The 24,079-nt window shown below is 41.0% G+C and overlaps 1 protein-coding gene across 8 annotated transcripts in view; it reads left to right on the top strand.

Moving 5' to 3' along the window:
* Nucleotides 1–23,875, top strand: part of OSGEPL1 (O-sialoglycoprotein endopeptidase like 1) — a 38,752-nt gene extending 14,877 nt beyond the window's left edge. For 5 of the 8 annotated variants that reach the window (XM_033946614.1, XM_033946611.1, XM_033946612.1 and 2 more), the window contains exons 4-8: nucleotides 4,182–4,569; nucleotides 8,666–9,097; nucleotides 14,669–14,799; nucleotides 18,974–19,045; nucleotides 22,862–23,875. In XM_033946614.1, coding sequence (XP_033802505.1) covers nucleotides 4,182–4,569; nucleotides 8,666–9,097; nucleotides 14,669–14,799; nucleotides 18,974–19,045; nucleotides 22,862–22,997 — 1,159 coding nt within the window. In that variant the 3' untranslated portion in view covers nucleotides 22,998–23,875. Of the gene's footprint in view, nucleotides 1–4,181; nucleotides 4,570–8,665; nucleotides 9,098–14,668; nucleotides 14,800–18,973; nucleotides 19,046–21,821 lie in introns of all 8 variants that reach the window. The other 3 variants (XM_033946616.1, XM_033946617.1, XM_033946615.1) reach the window with 3 other exon arrangements.
* Nucleotides 23,876–24,079: the final 204 nt, after the last annotated feature.

Below are 24,079 nucleotides of genomic sequence, written 5' to 3'. Positions count from 1 at the left end.
TTCGTTTAGTGTAGATTCACTGAGGGTCCGCCAGCTGTTTATGAATTCTTTGGGGTTGTTGGGGTCGATTTTGGGGTCGACTGTGTTCCAGAATGTGTGAGGTTCGATTTTCGGTCTGAATTTGATGAGTGTTTTCTTTGGGATGGGTTTGTTGTTATTTTGAGCCCAATTGATGGTGAATGAATATTTGAAATGGTCTGACCATAGAGTAGGGTGCCAGGACCCGTTTGAGATGTAGATGTTTTGTGTGTTTTGATTTGGAGATGAGTAAGCTGCTATATCAAGTTGATGACCTTTTTCGTGTGTGGGTTCTGGGTTGAGAATTTGATAGGATAAAGTGTTGAGGTATGAGAGTATATCTGTTGTTTGTTTGGATGATTGATCTTCTAAGTGGAGATTTAAGTCTCCGAGGATCAAGTTATGTGTGGAGGAGAGTGAGTTCTGGAAGATGAATTCTTCAAGTTCTTGTTTTGAAGTGTTCCATTTACCTGGTGTAATGTAGCATATAAGACAGTTCAGGTTTCCATTGAGTGATTTGTCAGATATTTGGCAGGCTAGCAGATCAAGATAAGGGGTGGAGTGCTTGGTTAGTACGTCGATGTTGAGATTGTTTTTTGTTATGATTGCTAGACCTCCTCCTCTTCTGTTTTCTCGACATACTACTTCAAGTTTATATCCTGTGGGGCAGAATTCTGTGATGCTTGGATCTGACTCCGAGGAGAGCCATGTTTCGGTTAGGAAGAGACAGCCTAGATTGTCTTTGGTCAGCCAATCTTTGATTAATTCTGCCTTTGGGCTGACGGATCTGATGTTCATATATGCGCAAGCAATTGTAGTGTATTTTGTGGTTGGTGTAGTGGTTGTATTGATGATAGTTCTTGGTGAGGTTTGGTATTTTTGTGTGTTTGAGTTAGGTTTTGGTGGGAGTCTTTTTCCCCAGATGGTGGGGATGCTGGCTTGGCTGGATAGTGGGCATGGAGTTAGTGTTCTAGTAGTATGCAGTTTTCTGGTATGTTGAACAGGTCTGTGTGTTGTTGTTAGGATAGGTATGGTTTGTATTTGGTAGCCTGTGGTTTTCCATTTTGCTATAAATGTGGCAATTAGTATGAGGGCAAGAATGAGGTTGTGTGTACGCAGTGCCATTTTTTTTTTTTTTTTAATTTGTGAAGATCGCGGTTTGGTAGTTATTTGAGTTGGTTGTGAGAGTGGATGTATGGGTTGTGTTCAGAGTTCGCTGGAGAGGTGGCTGGAGAGGCAGGGGCTCTAATAGAGAGCAGAGTCCTCCTGCTTGCACGGCGTCGGGCGGAGGAAGGAGGGACAAGATGGCAGAAACTTCCTCCTTCCTCTGCCTAGGAAGTCGCTGGGTGGGGGAGGCTTTCGGTGGCCCTCAAGGGCTGAAGAAAAAGTCCGACTCAGAAGTCGGTCTGCGTTCGGTGATCCGCGGTTGCTGGAGCGGCAGGGGCTCTAATAGAGAGCAGAGTCCTCCTGCTTGCACGGCGTCGGGCGGAGGAAGGAGGGACAAGATGGCAGAAACTTCCTCCTTCCTCTGCCTAGGAAGTCGCTGGGGGGAGAGGCTTTCGGTGGCCCTCAAGGGCTGAAGAAGAAAAATCCGACTCAAAAGTCGGGCTGCGTCGTCGATCTCCGGTGGCTGGAGAGGCAGGGGCTCTAAGAGAGAGCAGAGTCCTCCTGCTTGCACGGCGTCGGGCGGAGGAAGGAGGGACAAGATGGCAGAAACTTCCTCCTTCCTCTGCCTAGGAAGTCGCTGGGTGGGGGAGGCTTTCGGTGGCCCTCAAGGGCTGAAGAAAAAGTCCGACTCAGAAGTCGGTCTGCGTTCGGTGATCCGCGGTTGCTGGAGCGGCAGGGGCTCTAAGAGAGAGCAGAGTCCTCCTGCTTGCACGGCGTCGGGCGGAGGAAGGAGGGACAAGATGGCAGAAACTTCCTCCTTCCTCTGCCTAGGAAGTCGCTGGGGGGAGAGGCTTTCGGTGGCCCTCAAGGGCTGAAGAAGAAAAATCCGACTCAAAAGTCGGGCTGCGTCGGCGATCTCCGGTGGCTGGAGAGGCAGGGGCTCTAAGAGAGAGCAGAGTCCTCCTGCTTGCACGGCGTCGGGCGGAGGAAGGAGGGACAAGATGGCAGAAACTTCCTCCTTCCTCTGCCTAGGAAGTCGCTGGGTGGGGGAGGCTTTCGGTGGCCCTCAAGGGCTGAAGAAAAAGTCCGACTCAGAAGTCGGTCTGCGTTCGGTGATCCGCGGTTGCTGGAGCGGCAGGGGCTCTAATAGAGAGCAGAGTCCTCCTGCTTGCACGGCGTCGGGCGGAGGAAGGAGGGACAAGATGGTAGAAACTTCCTCCTTCCTCTGCCTAGGAAGTCGCTGGGGGGAGAGGCTTTCGGTGGCCCTCAAGGGCTGAAGAAGAAAAATCCGACTCAAAAGTCGGGCTGCGTCGTCGATCTCCGGTGGCTGGAGAGGCAGGGGCTCTAAGAGAGAGCAGAGTCCTCCTGCTTGCACGGCGTCAGGCGGAGGAAGGAGGGACAAGATGGCAGAAACTTCCTCCTTCCTCTGCCTAGGAAGTCGCTGGGTGGGGGAGGCTTTCGGTGGCCCTCAAGGGCTGAAGAAAAAGTCCGACTCAGAAGTCGGTCTGCGTTCGGTGATCCGCGGTTGCTGGAGCGGCAGGGGCTCTAAGAGAGAGCAGAGTCCTCCTGCTTGCACGGCGTCGGGCGGAGGAAGTTCTGTCTGCAGCAGTTGATTCTTTTTCTGTGGGGTGTATTATGAGTTCAGTTAGGTGGGTTGGGGTACAATTGAGGGTTGTTATGGCATTTCTGATTTTATTCTTGAAGTGTTCTGCTAGGAAGGTGGCTGAGGGGCTGAGGGTATTGTTGGTAGTCAGGTAGGGTTTGGTGTCAGTTATATCTTTTAGTATTTGGAATAGTTTTTTGGTGTCTTGGATTTCTGTGCCCATTAGGATGGTGTAGTGTACTTTTCTCTTATCCTTTAGCTGTAGTTTGTATTGTTTGTTAATTTTTTTCCAGGCGGTTTTCGTGAGATCTAGGTTGGTTTTTCTCCATTTTCTTTCTAGTCGTCTGCATTGTCTTTTGAGTAGGAGTAATTCGTTGTCAAACCATGGGTCTGATCGTCTGCTAGTTCTAGTTTTGGTTTGTAGTGGGGCTAATTCATCAAGGGTGTTAGTGCTTAATTTGCCCCAATGTAAAATGAAGTCCTTGGGATTGCATTCTTGGATTGTTTCATCTATTTTTGTCCAGAATTTGGTGGACTCGATGTGTTTGCTTGAGGTGTAGGTTACTTTTTTGGATTTTGGCATGGTTTTGTTTTGGTCCAGTTGATGTTGAAGGTGTATGTGTAATGGTCTGACCAGAGGGATGGGGACCATGTTCCATTAGATGTATGAATTTCTGAAATAAATGGTTGATGGGTCATGAAGGCTGCGATGTTAAGTTGGTGTCCTTTCTCATGAGTAATTTGTGGGAAAGGACACCTACTTGACATCATGACCCATCAACTATCTTGTTATTACATGTTCTTCCTAACCTTGAAAATTCAATAAATAAAATCTATATAAAAAAGTATCACCTTATTTCTTTTATGTTTTTATTTCTATATGTTGCTTGTATAATAGAGAAAAGGAACAGCCCCTTCTTGAGTGGGAGCGGGATTGTCTCACTGTGGTTCATAACTGTGTGATCCCTAATGAAAATATGAAAGACTGTAGTAGAACTCTGGAGACATAAATATTGAACTTTTCATGAATACAAGATGTCTATGTTCTTATAATTCACCTAGAATACTTTTTTTTGCCTCTTCATAAGTAAAAAAAATCTCATACCTAAACACATCATTCTTGTCAGTGGATATAAGTAGCATTGTTCACTTAATTTATATTTACCTCCTGTAGCCACAAAAACTCATTAGCATTTGAGCAGATTGAGAGCGATATGGTAGGATTCTGGCATTAACAAAGGTGGCAATACATAAAACTTCCTAGATATGTCTGCATCTTATGCTGTGTTATTGTATGATGGTTGATCTGGAAAATTTGGACGTTCCTTTTCTTAATCATTTTCTGTATTTATATTTTGATTCATAAACTGCTGAAGTCTGCTTATATCACATTTTAATAAACTTGCTTTATTCTGTCTGGAGATTTTTCCCAACAATTTCTTTTCTCATTTAGAACAGGTGGAATTGTTCCTACTGTGGCTCAGCAGTTACACAGAGAAAGTATTGATGGAGTTGTACATGATGCTCTCAGTGCCAGTGGAATCTCCCCCGAGGAACTCACTGCCATTGCGACAACAGTAAAGCCAGGCCTTGGTCTAAGCCTCAAAGTGGGTCTAGCTTATGGTGTGAAAATGGTGAACCAGTACAAGAAACCTTTTATCCCAATCCATCACATGGAAGCACATGCATTGACAATTAGACTCACAAACCCAGTAGAATTCCCTTTCCTGGTTCTTTTAATTTCTGGTGGTCACTGCATGCTGGTGGTAGCTCGTGGAGTCTCTGACTATCTTATGCTGGGACAGTCATTGGATGAAGCACCAGGTGACACATTGGACAAGGTAAGATTTTTTTCAGTCTGAATTAACTGGACTCAAGAATACGGCATTTTCTGAAGAAGGCATCGATGTGCAGAGAGGACTAGAGTTAATCTCAATATAGAGTATTTAAAAAGTATGAGCAGCACCAAAATGAGGAGGCATGTGTAACAAATGTGCAAAAATGCTGTCTAAAAACAGGGAGGATGGATTTGATGGTAATCAAGTGAATTGTGACAAATAGTAATAAATTTGATGGTAATCAAGTGGATTGTGACAAAAGTTGTGTCTTAAAAATATAATCAAATTATTTTATATTATGTCTAACTCTTCAGAATAGAGCCAGAGGTTTTGCCATTCACATACACCGTATTTCATCCCAGTGAATTCTTGATGGCTTTTATTCTTTTACATTTTCCTTTATTGATCTGAAGAAAAAGTAGAAAGCGTGCAATGGGCGGGACATACGACACATGATGCTATCTCCAGATTTGGAACAACATTATTTTTCATTTATGTATACAATTTTCTATATTATTTCTATTTGTATTAATAGTTATACCTATCTACCTTTACTAGCAACTCTATTGAATGTCTGTGCCAATCTGTCCATTGTAACTTCCTGGGTAACTGACCCAACCTCTTGTAATATAATCCAATCTTGAACTGAATAGGTAAAGGTGGAATAGGAAATCTGACTAACATAATATTATTTCTATTAAACAAATGTGATGTAATCTACATCTGAAGCACACCACACACTCCGCTACTATACATATGCACTGCTCTCTTGCCATGTCTGGGTGGCCTGACCATCACAATGCTAGCCTCTCCCATGTCTAAAAGCTCTTGTTCTGAGCCTTTTGGATTTGTATTTTTGGTTGAGAATATAGTATAAAGATAGACGTAGTGGCGGTCTGGACGATCAAACGCCTGGATGTACAGGTAGATGATTTTCAGAAAAAAAAGAAATTGGATGTACTTTTCAAGAAAGGACATTTTGCCCCTGCCGACTTTGGGTGACTAGCACCCTATGTCCAAATCAGACTTAGACGTTTCTTTTGATTATGCCTCTCACTGTGTTCAGGTGGGGGACTTACAGAGGAAATGATAAGCCAGATACTGGTGCTTAGAAGGTGGGTTGGAGTTTGAAATTGAAAGCATCCCCAAAGAAGTGGGCTTTGAGTCTGGATTTAAATTCTGCCAAAGAGGGAGCCTTACATATCAAGTCAGGAAGTTCTAGGCATGCGGTGCAACAAGGTTGAAGGGACAGAGTCTGGAGTTGGCTGTCGAGGAGAAGGGTACAGATGAGAGAGACCTCTAGCCACAATCAGGTTTCTGTAATGACCTGTGTCAAGAACCATGCCATTGCTAATTTACTAAAATGGAGGTACTCGGGATATCTTCTAACCCTATCTGTTAAAGAGTCCAACAAACTGGTGCATTTACCAAAAATGTACTCCTCCTGATCCGATTGAGGTCTGCCTCCACCCTATCTGAATGCTTTGCGACTCTTTGTTCATAGAGAGTAGGGTATGAGTGGACTTAGGAAGCTCTAGCTGGGCCTGTAAATAACTCTGTGCCCGACTCTGCAGGACGTTGAAAATAAACATTATCATCTTAAATTACTGGCAGCCAATTCAGTAGCTTCAGCGTAGGCATAATATTATTGCTGCATCACAATCTGCCTGTCATTTGTGCTGCAGTATTTTGGACCAGCTCTAAAACATGTGCCATTGTCTCAAGACCTGTCTTTGATAAATACGAATGCAACTAGTGTAACATTTAGAGATTCAAGAATAATGTTCAAATCTCAGCTAAGATCTCATAGTTAAAACATAAATAAGAATATAACAATATTTCTAAATTTCTCACTAAGATTGCCGAAAATAGCTGAACCTCATTTAGTTCTATGCTGTAATCATAATAGTGCCTCTGAGCTTGAGAGATTCAGCTTTGGTGATGTTGGAACAACCATTGGGCCCCATTTACAAAGCTGTGGTATCAATTCCCGTGTGGCAAATGTGATGCAGCCCATTTTATTCCTATAGGCTGTGTCACATTTGGCACGCCGGGACCTTGAATTCAGCGAAGGCGCGAAGCACAGACGCATGGAGTCTGTGGAACCCACAATAGCCCTGTCTGAGGTCCTGCAAGACTCCTTTCTTTTACTTGCACAGGGCTTTTCTCTGGAATTTATAGATCTCATGTGGAGAGCCTTTTTAATGGGTCCATGATGTACTGCACAGCCAGAAAGTGCACCATCATTTGTCAGGGAGCATGTCTGCTTCCTGAGCCCTCTACATCAAAGCACAAGCCGGTCCTCAGTCTAAGCGGCCTCTCGGAGGTAGACTAGAAGGATTGGAGACTCTCATGTTTTTATTGTCCCAGTGCTCAGAGGCTCTTCTGGAGGTCTCTGGTTCCCTGTTAGGGTCCGGCAGACAAGATGCGTTTCTGGCACTCTACCTGGAATCTCAATGTTGTTCTAAAGGGTCTCACTAAAGCTCCTTATGAGCCATTGCAGGAGGCATCCATTTTAGATCGCACAGTGAAGACGGTATTCCTGGTGGAAATTATCTCAGCAGAGAGCCCTTTCTTAGGATCACAGAGACTGGAATAACTCTCTATACTCTCCCTTCTTTCCTTCCAAAGGTTGTATCTGATTCCACATCAACCAAAAGATTCTGCTTTCCAACCCACAGGCTCGGGTAAGCAGGTTAGGATCTTACAGAGACTGGATGTGCAAAGACCAATGATTTTCGTCTTTCAGACCATCTGTTTGTGTTAACCAGCCAGTCCAGACAGGGCAGACTGTCGTCCAAGGCTTCTATAGGAAGATGGATTTGCATGGCCATTTCATCTGCATACATCGCCTGTAGCAAGCAGCCACAGGTTTCTCTTAAGGCGTGCTTGACCAAGAGTGTTGCATCTTCATGGGCAGAGTCTCGGACAGTTCACCCGCAGAGATTCAAAGAGCAGTTACTTGGTCTAAGCTTCATACCTTTACATGCTTTTATAGAATGGATATGGTGGCTTGAGAGGATGCCGCCATTGGGTCCTTGGTCTTGCGGGCAGGTTCTTCTGACCCACCCTAGATATCAGCTATTGCTTTGGTATGTCACTTAAAGAATGGACTCCTGTGTAGATATAACAGAATGAAAGGCTGCAAAAAAGAAGACAGATACTCATCTCGTGACAAACTGAAAATATTCTTTTGTTGTATATTTTCACGTTTGGAAACTAACATAGTGATATTCATTTCACTGGGGGACTGTACTGGTTTTGAACCGAGATTTCTAGCAGTTAAGCTCTAACATAGGAGGTTCCTATAACATCTGTCCAGATTAACACTTGATTTTAGTTCATATTTTGATCTATGTCAGCTTTTGAATTGTATATTTGCAGTAGATCCCCATCCCTCTCCTTTACCTCACTGCAATGAAAAGCTGTCTCTTTTTTTTTTTTTTTTTCTAAGAGAAATTGTCTTTGGCCTGTTAGCCCAATATATTTTTTTATTTTTTTAAATCATGGGGGTTAATTTTATCAGCAGAACAGAGGCAAGTATGATCCACAGCCAATAGAGAATGGATCACAGAAGATGAAGCAGAACACTTTTATTAAAATTACCCCAACAAGGACACATTTTGCCTGTTGCTGGCTGCTTCAGGGGCAGTGATTGCCGATTCAAAAATTAAATATAAGCCATAAAATAAAACCAGAATTACAATACTACTTCATCTTTGGGTTTATTTTATAAACAGGTAATGCCTGATTTACATACAGAATAGAGCTTTTTTACAACTGCATGGCTGCATGCACACATAAAAATATAAACATTGATAGTATGTGTCTACTTTCAGATTATCTGAAATGTTCCCGGGGCATAGTTAGGACAGAGCAAAAATTGGAATTGTGATGTCCATGCATATGTTATAGAATACTTATGAATATGCACAGATTTGCACTTTCTTTAGAGCAGATGCAAATTTGTGCATCTGCATTTGTGCACTATGGGAGCTGGATTTGGGAGGCTTCTTTATAAAATAGGCTTAAAAGGGCATCTTTTTTGACATCTTGCATTGATACCCTGTTATAAAATTACCCCCATATACTGTTTCAGGCAGCAAGAAGACTTTACTTAGTGAGGCATCCTGAGTGTTCTACAATGAGTGGAGGTCAAGCGATTGAGCATCTGGCACAACATGGAAGCAGGCTTCATACTGAAGGATTTAATCTGCCCATGGCACACTATCCTGACTGCAACTTTTCCTTTTCTGGAATGCGGGCTCATATCAATAGACTAATTCTCCAGAAGGAAAAGGAGGAAGGTACTGTTTGTTTTCTAAAATGGACATGGGAAGGTATTTCTACTTTGTGTGAACAATTAATTCTACCCTCTACAGGTCTTCAGGAAGATCAGTTACTGTGCTGTGCTGCTGACATTGCTGCTACTGTCCAACACTTGGTAACGCTTCATATTGTAAAGAGGACGCACCGGGCCATTCTCTTCTGTAAGAAGGAAGGTCTCTTACCTCCAAAAAATGCTTCCTTAGTAAGTGCCTATCTTTTATTTGTACATTAGATCCAGAGTCATGGCTACAAACTGCATATATTCTACCAAATCTAAGTTCATCAGCTCTGTGGATCTTGATCATATGACCACTACCTATTGTAAAATATAGGTGTCAATATTCAAAGCAATTTAACTGGACACTTAAATTGTTTGGGTCTGCCTATAAGCTGATTATTCAGCCACACTTAACCAGACTGCTCCTAGATATCAGCACTAACCACTCTTGCACTTTTCAGTTAGTGCTGGGTCCATAGGTGGAGCCGATACTTAACTGGTTTGTGACAATATTCAGTGTTAAGTATATTTCTAGTGCAATGTGCCTAGTGTCTTGAACTGTAGGGTCTTGTATCTGAACCTGCAGTTGCTTACAGAAAATTGTCAATCATGTTTTCAATTCTGCCTCCTTCCAGGGAGCTGTTCTTGCCCCCTCAGTTTGTTTTCTGCAAGCATGTTGCTCGGAAGTGTGTATGATCTGCTCTGCGTTTTTATTATTTTAACTATTTTTCTCGGTTCATAGTCAGTGGAGCGCAAGACGCCAGCGCACTGACAATCCAGCGCCGACAATTCGGCGCAAGACAGAAGCGCGCGTGGGAAAAAGTAATTTTTAAAGAGCTCCGACGGGGGGTTTGGGGTGGCAACCCCCCACTTTATTGATTAGTGTTCGCGCTGCTGTTGGAGGGGGGCTTGGGGGGTTGGAAACCTCCATTATAGCGAAAACGGAACTTTTTCTGATTTTTTTCGGGAAAAGTTCCATTTTCTCTATAATGTGGGGGGTTTCACCCCCCCCACCCCCCCCCCCCGCAACGGCAGCACGAACACTAACCAATAAAGTGGAGGGGTTGCCACCCCAAACCCCCAGTCGGAGCTCTTTAAAAATTATTTTTTCCCCCGCGCGCTTCTGTCTTGCACCGAATTGTCGGCGCGCTGGCGTCTGGCGCACGATTATCCCGTCACCATTTTTCTCAGTGTTTGTTGAAGGCTTGGTGCCCAAAGGTTTCCACTTATTGGGACCTCTGCCTGGGAGAAGACACAGATTTGCACCACAGAAGTCTGCTGCTAGCAGGACGAGCCCCTCGGAGACTCCTAGCTATCCAGCCTGCTGGTATTTTATTTTATTTTTTAAATAGATCAGGGGCCATCTCCTGCATAGCTTCTCACATCCCTGATATAGTCAGGAGCTTTAGCGGAGGCTATATGGGCTCCTTCATGGCTTGGCCGAGATGAATAATGGGCTGGCTGCGTGAATCTCCCTCACCCCTCGTGGCTAGGTATTCTGGGGGATGAGGCTCAGTCTGACCTCTGCCCGACTGGCAGCCCGAAGACCAGGTTCATCCATGAATCTGTGAGGCAGATCTCTTCTCCATTTGTTCCAGCTCAGTTCCTATGCTGAAGCAGGCAGGCACTATATAGTACAGTGAGTAAAGGGATGTTCAAGCCAGGCTGGGAGACTTGAACAAAGGGGCCAAAAGAATTGTCAAAATGACCTCCCTCTCCCAATATGATTGGGCAAGGGATCTCATTTTGTAAATTCAAATAACGCAGACATGAAAGCCGTGTTTATTAATGCCTTTCATGTTTGGGGAGAGACATGCACATTATCTATTTTTCTTTTCTCTCTGTATTATGTAAGTGTACACTTAAAACCTAAAGTTTTCCAATGTTAAGCCCAGTGTTAAACTCAGTAGGTGGCAGGATTTCACTTTTTCTATCCTTATGTCTGCATGAACTTTGCTATTTATCGTGTGTGTGTGTGTTTGTGTGAATCTATGTGGAACAGACTTCCTTTTTGGTTCTCTCTGTAAAGGCCTATTTCCAGTTTTTCTGGGAAAACTATACCTCGCCGTTTTCATTTCCATGCAGCTGCTACCTTACAGTGGGTTCTTATTATTTCAATCTTTCCATATATATCACTAAAAGAAGTAGAAACAGCATTGAAGTCTCTTAGAGTTGGATCTGCTCCAGGTGGTGATGGTTTCACAGTAGAATTTTATAAATCATTTCAAAATACCCTTTTACCCTATTTATTAAATTTATATCAGTTTCAACTGACTAAAGGTTGTATTACAGGTACTATGGCAGAATCATTAACAATTGTTTTGCCAAAGCCAAACAAAGATCCCACTTTGGTTTCAAACTATAGGCCTATCTCGTTAATTAATGTTGATGGAAAACTTTTTGCTAAGATATTGGCTTTACGATTGGCTAAGGCTCTCCCTTTTATTATTGATATGCACCAAACAGGATTTGTTGCTAAAAGACATTCTTCTAACAATACTAGATTGGCTTTTCATACTCTAAATTTAACAAAAAACATGAATGATCCAACTTTCTTAGTTTCTTTGGATGCGGAGAAAGCTTTTGATCGAGTTGAATGGACTTTCATGTATCAGGCGTTAGAATGGTTTGGTATAGGCTCAGGATTTATTCAAATGATTCAGACGTTGTATAGCTCCCCTGGTGCAAGATTATACATTAATAACAATTTATCAGAGCGTTTTAATTTGCAGAGGGGGGTTAGACAAGGTTGTCCTTTGTTGTCCCCTTTGCTTTTTGATATTGTTTTAGAACTCTTGTTGTTAGCCATTCATCAGGCAAAGGGGTTACAGGGTATTCCTTGTGCGGATTGGGAATATAAAATCTCTACTTATGCAGATGATATACTGCTTTATTTGAGAAATCCAGAAACTACCATTCCATGCTTACTTGAATTGATAGAGAAATTTGGAAAGTTTTTAGGATATAAGATAAATTGGAGTAAGTCAGAAGTTCTTCCACTTAATGTACATTGTACTAAAGGATTATTCGATTCATTCTCATTTGTTTGGAAGAAAGATGAATTAAAATATTTAGGTAATTAACATCAAAAACACATTAGAAAACACTGTGAAGGAAAATGAAAAACTTTTATTAAAAAAAGTAACGGAAATGTGTGAGCAATGGAATCCTTTACATCTTTCTTGGTGGGGGAGAGTCCAAACGATTAAAATGATGATATTGCCTGTGGTTTGTTATCAAATGAGTATGATACCAGTTTTTTTTCAGGGGTCCTTTTATAAAATGTTAAATGGTATTCTTACAAAGTTTGTTTGGCGGGGTAAAATGCCTAGAATTGCTTTATTATCTCTACAAAAATCAATTGTGGAGGGGGGGGGTAAATTTTCCAAACTTTTATAGGTATCATCAGGCCTCTATTTTACGCCAGGGTATGTATTAGGTCCTCCCAGAGCTCATGGAAAACACCCCAGATTGGTTGTATCTGGAATGGTGACTCATGTTTCCTTTTATATTTATCTCATCTTCTCAGTATAAAAATGCCTAGAAAATATGAAGAGAATAGAATATTGATTGACACATGGAAACCATTATGTTTTGTTAGCAATTTATCACCAATACATAAATCATTAAATCAATCTATTTAGCTAAACTCCAAGATCAAAATTGGCGGTTTTAAAATCGTCTGGAAGCAATGGATTATTGCAGGCATATGTTATTTCCAATGGTAAACTGCTTGATTTTTCACAGTTGCAACATAAATATGGTCTAAACAAATCATAAAGTTTTAAATGGTTGCAGCTGAAGCAGGCTATTCAGGAGGGGTTCCCTGAATGGAAAATTCTCAATAGTCAGTATAGTTTGGAATTCTTGTGCTTTCAGGCGGATTTTTTAGGACACCAAGCCGCACATGTGTAAATTGATATCTGGATATATGAATAAAATCTGGATATATGAATAAAAAACCAAAGACTGGTCTTAGAGACATTTGGAGCATTGAGATTAAACATCAAATTTCTGCATCTCAATGGCCACGAATTTGGTCTTGGAGAATAAGATGTACAGTGTCTGCATCTATGAGACAAACTTGGTTCTTTTTGTTGCATAGAGCTTTTGGACCCCAGTTAGGTTACAAAAGTTAGATAGCTCTAAGTCTAATAGATATTGGCACTGTAATCTGGAAGCAGGGACTCTTGATCATTTAATATTTTTCTGCCCCTGCACCAAGGCCTTTTGGATTTCAATTTGGTCTCAAATTAATTGTTTATTAGAAAACCATGTAGCTCTTTCGTATGACACAATTTTATTTGGAACATCTATGAGAATAAAAAGTCAAATTTCATCAGATAATAACAAACTTTTATTAATAATGACAGGAGTTGCCATTCAGCATATCACCATCAATTGGAAAGATTACACCAGACTTAATTATACCTTTTGGTGGAACTCACTGTGCCATATATAAAATGGAAAGAATAATTGCCATACAAAAAGGGAACTATAATAATTTTTAAAAGATTTGGGGGCCATTGACAACATTTTGTAATGATTAGACACCGTTTTTACACAAAAAGTATGTTATAAGAATGGAAAAGGGGGGATGTATAGTTATATTATTGGTTTTTCAATATCTTTGAATATAATATATGTATAATATACTTGAATTATATTATTGGTGGAAGGGGAGGGACTTAAATCTATGTATTTATGATGATAATAGAAAAGATTTTCAAGTGATCTATATGAATCAATTATTATATTATTGTACACTTGTGAGATGTAAAAATGAATAAAGATTTTGAAAAAAAAAAAAAATCTTTCCATATACCAAACACAAATTAGCCCCTAAAAGTTCTTAAGATAAGCTTTTCCTTTTGTTTTAACTTTGTGCATATCAGCATATTTTTTCCTCGCTAACTCGGCTATTTTTTCTTTCTGAGAACTTCAGCTTACAAAACTTTAATATTTTTATTCAGTTTGATTAACCATTCACAGATTGTTCCACAATTCACCTGTCTCATTTACTCCTAATAATTTCAAAGTTAATCACCTTGTATCACCTTTCATTCTTTTATTTTCCAGTTTTAATTATTAATAACAACCACAGAACCAGATTTTTGTGAAAAATCTAGGGGGTTAATAAATCCCAATAAATAAATGAGTGTCATCATATGAAATGAAGGGAGAGACTCAAAAAAAAAGTGGGAACAAATGTTTTCACAGAGAAAAGGGTAGATATCTGGAACATACTTTCAGTGGAAGTTATGGGAGCCAATATAATAGTAGAATTCAGGCCTGCATATGAGAAAGCAAAGGGGCCTTAGTGGAGGGAGAAGACCACAGATCGAATAAGACCTGTCACAACACAGTAGAGAGGTTCAGTGGACACACTGGGTGGACTAAGTGGTATTTTTCCGCTGTCGTCTGTTTTAAGAAAAGGTTTTCCAGAATTTTCACACAGTTTTGTGATATTTCATGATTAAAATATTGAAATGTTTCAGAAATAAAGGTCAGTATAATCTTTGGTGCCAGAAATAACTTCAAGTTAAGTAATTACTTTGTGTTTAACATTCTGGGTCATAGAGTTCAGGTGAAATGGGGTCCATAGTACAGTAACTGAGAGAGTACAAGTTGGTGAGTTTGTGAGCATCTGATCATTTGTGTCCCTTTCTTTCTTTTTTTTATTTCTTTATTCATTTTTTCATATTACAACAAGTGTATCAGAAAAATACATATAATCTTATAAACACACACTTTCTTTCTTTCTGTTCCTATCAGGTTGTCTCTGGAGGAGTCGCCAGTAATCAGTATATCCGCAGAGCCCTAAGAACCCTAACAGATGCTACAGAATTCACACTTTTGTGCCCTCCTTCCAGACTGTGCACAGACAATGGAATTATGATTGCATGGTAAATAGAGATGTACATTTTGGCGTGACTTAAAGAAATGGGAATAACTGGGAATATAATAATAATTCTAGTGCACTAGGTGTGTCATTCTGGATGGACGGGTAATCTCCGCATGCTTGCAAACCAAGGGTACAGACATCCTGAGCTCTGAGAATTACTGATGTAGACTGGCCACACAGAAATCATGCAAGGCTTGTGCCTGTGGTCTACAGACTTCAGCTCTGAGAGTCTGTATCTTCTCACAGCCAGAGATGCCCCGGGGGACCAGGATCCTCTGTAGCACAGAAAGCCTCAAATTGGATAATTAAAAAAACCCAAAATAATAAATATTAAACTTAAGCAGAACAGACAGGCTCCCTACTCCTTGCTTGTAGAGAGTAAGACTGAGGGGGTGAAGCTCATCCCAGAGTGATGGGAGATGGAGCATAGAAACAAAACAGTGGGCTCTTTATAACCCTAGCAGCTAAGGTTTAACCCGCGGGTCAAGACCAGTCCTGTTACACAAGAAAAAATTTCCTTCTCTCATCCCTCATTGGCTTCTATAAGACCATACACATTTATCAAAATTATCCCCATTCTATCATAACGATTAAGCATACATTTGTCCTGGTTAAAGGTGTTTCTAAAGAGCACAAATAGTAAAATAATTACAAAAATTATCAAGGAACTTTGTCTATTTTGGATGAAGGCAGTAATATGACCATAGTTCTCGTATCCGTGCCAAAACAAGCATATTTCAAGAATATTCAGAACTACAGTCATATTATCCTAAAACTGTGCTACTGGAGAAATATATACCAATTATGTTTTGCTATGAAATTGCTGACCTGCTGTTAGTGATCTGTAACCTGTCACTAAAATCGTCTGTAGTACCTGAAGATTGGAGGGTGGCCAATGCTACGCCGATTTTTAAAAAGGGCTCCAGGGGAGATCCGGGAAATTACAGACCGGTAAGCCTCACTTCGGTACCGGGCAAAATGGTAGAAACGATTATAAAAAATTAAATTGTGGAACACGTAGACAAACATTATTTAATGAGACAGAGTCAGCATGGGTTCAGCCGAGGGAGATCTTGCCTCACAAATATGTTTGATTTCTTTGAAGGTGTGAATAAACATGTGGATAAAGGTGAGCCGGTTGATATAGTGTATCTAGATTTTCAGAAAGTTTTTGATAAAGTTCCTCACAAGAGGCTTCTGAGAAAATTAAAGAGTCATGGGATAGGTGGCAAAGTTCAGTTGTGGATTAGGAATTGGTTATCGGATAGAAAACAGAGGGTAGGGTTAAATGGTCATTTTTCTCAATGGAGGAGAGTAAACAGTGGAGTGCCTTAGGGGTCTGTACTGGGACCGGTACTATTTAACTTATTTATAAATGATCTGGAAATTGGAACATTGAGTGAAGTGATTAAATTTGCAGATGATTCTAAACTGTTCAAAGTTGTTAAAACGCATGCGGATTGTGAAAAATTGCAGGCAGATCTTAGGAAATTGGAAGAATGGGCGTCCAAGTGGCAGATGAAATTTAATGTGGACAAATGCAAAGTGATGCACATTGGGAAGAATAACCTGAATCACAGTTACAGGATGCTAGAGTCCACCTGGGAGGTTAGCGCCCAAGAAAAGGATCTGGGTATCATTGTAGACAATACGATGAAACTTTCTGCCCAATGTGCAGCAGCGGCCAAAAAAGCAAACAGGATACTGGGAATTATTTAAAAAAGGGATGGTTAACAAGACTAAGAATGTTATAATGCCTCTGTATCACTCATTTCGACCTCATGCGACCTCATTTCGAGTATTGTGTTCAATTCTGGTCTCCTTATCTCAAGAAAGATATAGTGGCGCTAGAAAAGGTTCAAAGAAGAGCGACCAAGGTGGTAAAGGGGATGAAACTCATCTCGTATGAGGAAAGACTAAAACGGTTAGGGCTCTTCAGCTTGGAAAAGAGACAACTGAGGGGAGATATGATTGAAGTCTACAAAATCCTGAGTGGAGTAGAACAGGTACAAGTGGATCGATTTTTCACTCCATCAAAAATTACATAGACTAGGGGACACTCGATGAAGTTACAGGGAAGTGCTCTTAAAACCAATAGGAGGAAAAATTTTTTCACTCAGAGAATAGTTAATCTCTGGAACGCATTGCCAGAGGATGTGGTAAGAGCAGATAGCGTAGTTGGTTTTAAGAAAGGTTTGGACAAGTTTCTGGAGGAAAAGTCCATAGTCTGTTATTGAAAAAGACATGGGGAAAGACACTGCTTGCCCTGTATGGTACCTTGGGTTTTGGCCAAGTACTAGTGACCTGGATTAGCCACCGTGAGAACAGGCTACTGGGGACGGACCATTGGTCTGACCCAATATGACAATATATTCTTATGTTCTATTTAAGTACAGTTTTAAAAAAAAAGAAAAAACCCACAAAGGTAACAAAATTCCCATTTTCCCCAATCTATATTTTCCTTCCCAAAATGGATTTTGTTATAGTAAATGGTATCACTATGTAGAGATGATAAAATACAGTTCATGTCCCTGAGGTATTTTGTGTGGTTAGAATTTTCATTCTTTCTTCAAGGTAGTGTTTCAATATAAACTATTTAACTTACCTTGTTACACAGCAGACCACATCAGGGAATAAAAATATCTCATAAGTTACTTGAAGGTGCCACTGGTATAGTACTGTATATACTCGAATATAAGTTGATCCGAATATAAGTCGAGACCCCCATTTCCCCCCCAAAAAAGGAGGAAAAATGGTTGACTCAAATATAAGTCGGGCGGCTTAATATTCAAGTGTCCTGCCCTGCCAGGTTCTGCACTCAGCCCCCCTCCCTGCCAAGTTCTTCACCCAGCCCCCTTCCCTCCCTGCCCTGCACTCAGTCCCATTCCCTACCAGGCTGTGAACCAAGCCCCCCCACCCCTGCCAGGCTCTGAACACTGTCCCACCTTCCATCCTTGTTCCCTCTAAAAAGAGCCAACATCTGTGATGTCACAATGGCTTGATTGTCCCATACTCCCCTCTGCCCTCTAACCTAGCCTCTGCTCTTAACTTAACCCAGCCTCTGCCCTAGTGGTAGGTCGAGACAGGAGAGATCCCCTTAACTTGGTAGGCCGGGACAGGAGAGATCTGCCCTTAACTTAACCCAGCCTCTGCCCTAGTGGTAGGCCGGGACAGGTGAGATCCCTCCCTTCTCCTGCCCCGGACGACACTAATAATTACCACCCTCCCTACTTCCCTTCCTCGCATGCCTCTTCCCTGGTGGTCCAGCATGTGTGTGCTGAAATCCTCTTCTAAAAGTAGCAGCCAGCAGCGCGTCTGGGCTGGCACACAGGAGAGAGCCTTTCGTGCTCCCTGCCGGCCCTACACCACTTCTTGATAGGCTACCGCGAGAGCCACGAATCCCGCAAGAACTTGCGGCAGCCTATCAAGGAGCGGTGCAGGGCCAGCCAGGAGCACGAAAAGGCCCGGTTGCACTGCTGGCTGCTACTTTTACAAGAGGATTTCAGCACATACACACTGGACACCAGGGAAGAGGTACGCGAGGGAAGGAAGGAGGGAGGGTGGTAATTATTAGTGTCGGCTGGGGCAGGAGACGGGAGGGATCCCTCCTGTCCCAGCCCAAGGCAGGCCTGGAGGAAGTCCAGGAAAGTTTCGGGTGGTCACTGGGGGATGACCCGAATATAAACCGGGATCCCCATTTTGGGCCAATTTTTTTGCCCAAAAATCCCGGTTTATATTCGAGTATATATGGTATGTCACACACACATTTGAGAATCTGTATTTCTGGTACCCTGTAACATAATTTATTTATATATTTTTTTTCCAATTCTTTATTAATTTTTCCATCTTACATCAAGTGTACAGTAATACATCAATTGAATCATACAGATCACTCGAAATTCTTTTCTATGGCCACGAATTTGGTCTTGGAGAATGAGATGTACGGTGTCTGCATCTATGAGACAAACTTGGTTCTTTTTGTTACATAGAGCATTTTGGACACCAGTTAGATTACAAAAGTTGGATAGCTCTAAGTCTAATAGATGCTGGCACTGTAATCTGGAAGCAGGGACTCTAGAACATAATTTATTTAGATTTGGACTTGCACCTTTTCAGTTGTAGCTCAAGGCAAGTTAATTTAGGTACAGTAAGTATTCATATACTTTTCTGTTTAGGAATGGAATTGAACGGCTGCGTGCTGGATTGGAGATATTACATACAGTAGAAGGTTTCCGCTATATGACAAAGTAAGTGGTTTAGCTTTTGTTCAGTAAGTATTTTTAGCACAAGTTGAAAAGGTAATATCTATAGCTAGATTCTGATTTCAGCATATTCAGATTTTCTTCAATGTATTTGGGAAAAAGTGGAAAGAAATTGATCTAAATAGAATTCACAGCCTGAAAATCTAAAGCAGATTTTCAAATCTGTTCATAATTTCATCAGAAATTTGACCATCTCTGGGAAAAGGTGACTAAGGGCTCCTTTTACGAAAGTGCACTAGCGGTTTTATCGCAAGCACCGGATTAGCGCGTACTAGCTGAAAATCTACCGCCTGCTCAAAAGGAGGCGGTAGCAGCTAGCGCACACGGCAATTTAGCGCGCTATTCCGCGCATTAAAGCCCTAGCGCACCTTTGAAAAAGGAGCCCTAAGTAAAACAAGTCCAACAAGTAAAACAAGTCCAAAAATGTTGAACATGGCCAATTTTTCATATCATGTGTCTGTCTATAAGCAGAGTAAAAAAAAGTTATGTTTGAATTCCTGTGAATTTTTTTTTTCTTCATATTGCAAATGATTACCGTATTTTCACGCATATAATGCGCATACGTGTATAACACGCATACGCGTATAGCGCGTGGGTCCAAACCATTTGTGTAAAAAAAATTTTATATAGCACGCACACGCGTATACCGTGCATGCTGCTATAACCTCCTCCCGCCACTCCCGCTTACTCCCTCTTCTGGCCTGCGAACCGGCATCCTCCCCTCCCCGCTCACGTCACCCTCCCTCCCCCACGATCCTACATCCCCCCCAGCACCGCAAAGACATCGGTCGCTTACCTGATTGGGCACCGGCACCAGCACCAATGCACAGGACGTGCTAGTGCCAGTGCCCGAAGATCCTCCCTCGTTGGGCTGGCTGGGCTGGGCGGTGCGAGGGAGATCCTCCCTGTGCCGGGCTGGACTGGGCTTTGAGCATTTGCGCATGCTCAAAGCCTTCTGGTCTCGCTCTCTCGAATCTCGGAGAGAGCGAGACCAGAAGGCTTTGAGCATGCGCAAATGCTCAAAGCCCAGTCCAGCCCGGCACAGGAAAGAGGTAGGATCTCCCTCGCACCGCCCAGCCCAGCCCAGCCCAACGAGGGAGGATCTTCGGGCACTGGCACTGGCATGTCCTGTGCATTGGTGCTGGTGCCGGTGCCCAATCGGGTAAGCGACCGATGTCTTTGCGGTGCTGGGGGGATGTAGGATTGCGGGGGAGGGGGGGTGACGCGAGCGTGGGGAAGGATGCCGGTTCGCAGGGGGGATGCTGGATCGCACTGAAAAAAAAAATTTGTATAACGCGCTCACACATATAACGCGCATGGTTATACTCAGTTTGTAAAATCGTGTATAACGCGCGCGTTATATGCGTGAAAATACGGTAGTTCTAACATAATTCATTAAAACTTCATTTTTTGTTTCTGATTACTTTTGTCACATTTTCTCAGAGATGTCACAAATGGTTCATTGAACCAGTGTGACAAAATTTTAACATTTTCCATGTTCATTAGGAGGCAGGGTAATTTTCAGTAAGCTCTCTTGGGGCAAGAAATAATAGCAACTTTAGTACCCAAGCAATATGTAGCCTATTTTCAGAGTAAAGTATTGGAATGCTTTATATCTATAGTATTTGTGGAAAGCTTTAAAAATTGAGTTATGTACATACAGTTTGCTACTTTGGGAAAACCTCTAATAGCCATGTAGGCAAAATTACTTCCATTCTGAAAAACATATGTGCTTATAATCGTCTGTATGATTCAAATAGCAAAATCTGCATAACTTCTGTAGTTCCTTTGAGAATCCCTTTCTATGTTCTTTGAATAAAAGTTTGCACATCTGTGGTGAAGTACCCTTGCTAGCACATCCCCTCCCTGAGTGAAATTCAATTCAAACACTTATATTCCGCTATCATATAATTTTATTCAGGCTCTCTGTTAGACTGTTTATAATTATTTCCAAACAAATATGTTTTAAGAACTTTACAAAAAGCTAAATAAGAATCTAGTTGTTTCATACTAAGAGGTAAAAAGTTCTAAACTTTAGCACTTTGATAAGCAAAGTGTTTTTTAATTTTTTTTTTTCTGGGAAATATTCTTAACAGAAGGATCATTTAAATTAGAACAGCATGAACTTCTCTGTGGCAAATTTTGCTAAAATCTTTAAATAGTTTGTTAATCAGAAGAAAACATGAAGTGATTTATAGACCTGACAGGCTATGTTAAATTTAATTTGAGATCATAGTGGCAGTTAATGGAGTCTGCTCAACAATGGAGAGTGGCTCTTTCATACTTTTTACTGAAAAAAAAATTGGTCTAGCTGAGGTGTTTTGAAATACTTGCAATCTAGTCAACAATTTGACAGAGGCTTCACTAAAAAGAGAATTTTAAAAAAAATTAAATTGAAACATTATTATTACAAATAATAACAAAGAAAGGATTTTACAGACAAATCATATAGGAAATAAAAATACACCAGTTGGTCACTATATCCTCTAGTCCACATCATGGGAGAATAACCTGATCAGCTAAGAAATATATACATAATCATGATTAAAAAATCAAATATCAATGGTGCATAATATTCATTCCGAACTCCTATTCTATTCAAGTCAAATGGAAACTATTTATTAGATTCTTTGGTTCCCCTCAGATATCCAAGTAGTGACTTTTACAGTTAATTGGGTAAAATAAAATCAGTTTTTAAAATTCTAATTATGATATAATATTGCTTATAGAAAGCCTAATGTGTTATTATTGATTATGATAGGGCTCCTCTGGGATTGGATATCTCGGACCAGGTCAGACAAGCAGCTATAAAAGTACCACGTCTTAAATGAAGAACTTAATGTGATGTGAAGTCTTCAAAAGCAAGTGCACTTGGACATGTTGCCTCCATCTCACTATGCAACTCAGGCATGTGGTCTGGAGCAGCAGAATACCAATATATATATGACTTCAATGGAAATTCAACGTTGGATGGTTTAAACATATTTTCAGGGTTTAGTGATCTTTTTTTGCATTACATAACCTCAACCAACAATGTGAAAAGTGGGGCAGTGTAGGCAGGAATATATCTGACAGACACCTCACTACAATTGTGGTTGGTTGAGTTGGGGGAAAGGTTCCATTTAAATAGCCTTATTTTGATGTTGGTATAACAGCCAATGTTACAAATATCTTCTAAACGATTGTCCTGCTTTGCTGCAGCCACCATAGGTTAGGGCTGGCTCACCTATTACATAAGAACATAAGAATAGCCTTACTGGGTCAGACCAATGGTCCATCTAGTCCAGTATCCCATCTTCACGGAAGCCAATCCAAGTCCTGGCAAAACCCCAAATAGTAGCAGCATTTCATGCTACCGATCCAGGGCAAGCAAGCTGTTGCATAGGGCAGCAGCTTCTGGAGGGGGAAACAAGGGGCAATTAAAGAAAAATAGATTTTGACAGCCACACAAAGAACCATCAGTACATACTTTTATCTGAAGGAAGGGTGGTTAATTTTAAAGTAGTCCATTTATCTGAGTAAAGGGGAGAATGAAAGACTGTAGGTTCACTTAGTACCCTTGTACCAACCCTACAGCAGGTTGCTTATTCCAGTTATTAACGCTGGTAACCCTGCATAACTCCTTGGATTACAAATGCTGCCTTATATTTGTGGTTTAGCATGCTTAATCCTAAAATTTCTTTGTGGCTGTGGAACACAGTATTCTGCAAAATCTATAAAATGGCTCAGTGGAAAAAATATGTAATAACTCTGAATCAATCTTTTTTCTTTTTTTTCTTCAATTTACTGTTTTCTTCATAGGTCAAAAAAGATTCACATTGCAGGCTCAAAATATTCTATGTACTTTCAACTTCATCAAATAAGGGTGATAATTTTCTGCAGTATAGATATCATCACTGCCTTTATCTCAAAAATGTTTCAATATTTTATATTTTGAGATGAATATAAAATACTGCTTATTAAGAACAATCTCTAAAGTCCAAATAACCTTTACTCCATTCAAAATTAAATATCAGTATAACATACTGGAATCATGTAGAACAGTCCTGAGGGACTTCTAGCCAGTTGGGTTTCAAAGATATCGTTAATGAAAATGCATAAGACATTCCATTATATGCAAATCTCTCTCATGCATATTCATTAGAGATATCCTGAAAACCCAACTAACAGGCTGGGGAACCCCCAGGACAGGTTTAAGAACCACTGATGTAGAAAATGAAAAAGATTTGTAAAGCTGTGTGCCAATGTTACAAATTGTTATTCCAATAGAAAAAGTTTGGAAAGCTGTATAATTGGCATAAACATTTACTGTTCCAGTGAAAATGTGGTCATATATTTAGGATTTTCTTGAAGATGACATTTCTTTCACTTTGATTTGTGTTCTGCTTTTTTCATTCAGTTCACACTCATAAATTCCCAGGAAGTATAGTAATCAAGGCCATCTATAAATGATACTTATGTACCTTATCATGTTTGCTGTTAAAATTAATTTATGGTTTTGCTTAAGAGATTTGTATATTTACTGTTTCTCCATAGACCATTAGGATAAAGCAGGTACACTGTGCTGCCAAACAGTCCAGAATGCTCTGGAATTCCTCGCTGGGTATCTTTAACACTTCTCATCTTGGTCTCCTGTCCTTTCAATGTGTTAAAGGAAAAGAGAGTTTCCCTGGTCCATTTGTTTTGTTTTGTTTTGAAGGAGTGGAATTGGAGGGATGGTGTGCCTGAATTATCCTGAGGTCTATGGAGAATCCCTGTTATAACTATACCTTTGCTGTAGACCATTAGGATAATACAGCATAACTTTTAAACTGAGTGCTGTGTGTTGTACTGATTGTGGCTGATGCCAACATGAAGAAAGTCATGGTGAGTGGAAAACTACACTTAAGCAAAGAACTTCTGGCCAAAAACACTCTCCGATCTGGAGGATGAGTCTAAACAGCAGTGCTTTTTGGAAGTAGAGATTGTGGTCATGTTGCTGCTTTCCAAATCTCCGAGACAGTTGCTTTCCTGATGTTT

The sequence above is a fragment of the Geotrypetes seraphini genome, chromosome 5 (genome assembly GCF_902459505.1).
Source record: "Geotrypetes seraphini chromosome 5, aGeoSer1.1, whole genome shotgun sequence".
Taxonomy (NCBI): Eukaryota; Metazoa; Chordata; class Amphibia; order Gymnophiona; family Dermophiidae; genus Geotrypetes; species Geotrypetes seraphini.
Note: the sequence above shows the minus strand (reverse complement) of the source record. Positions and strands in the feature narration are given on the sequence as shown.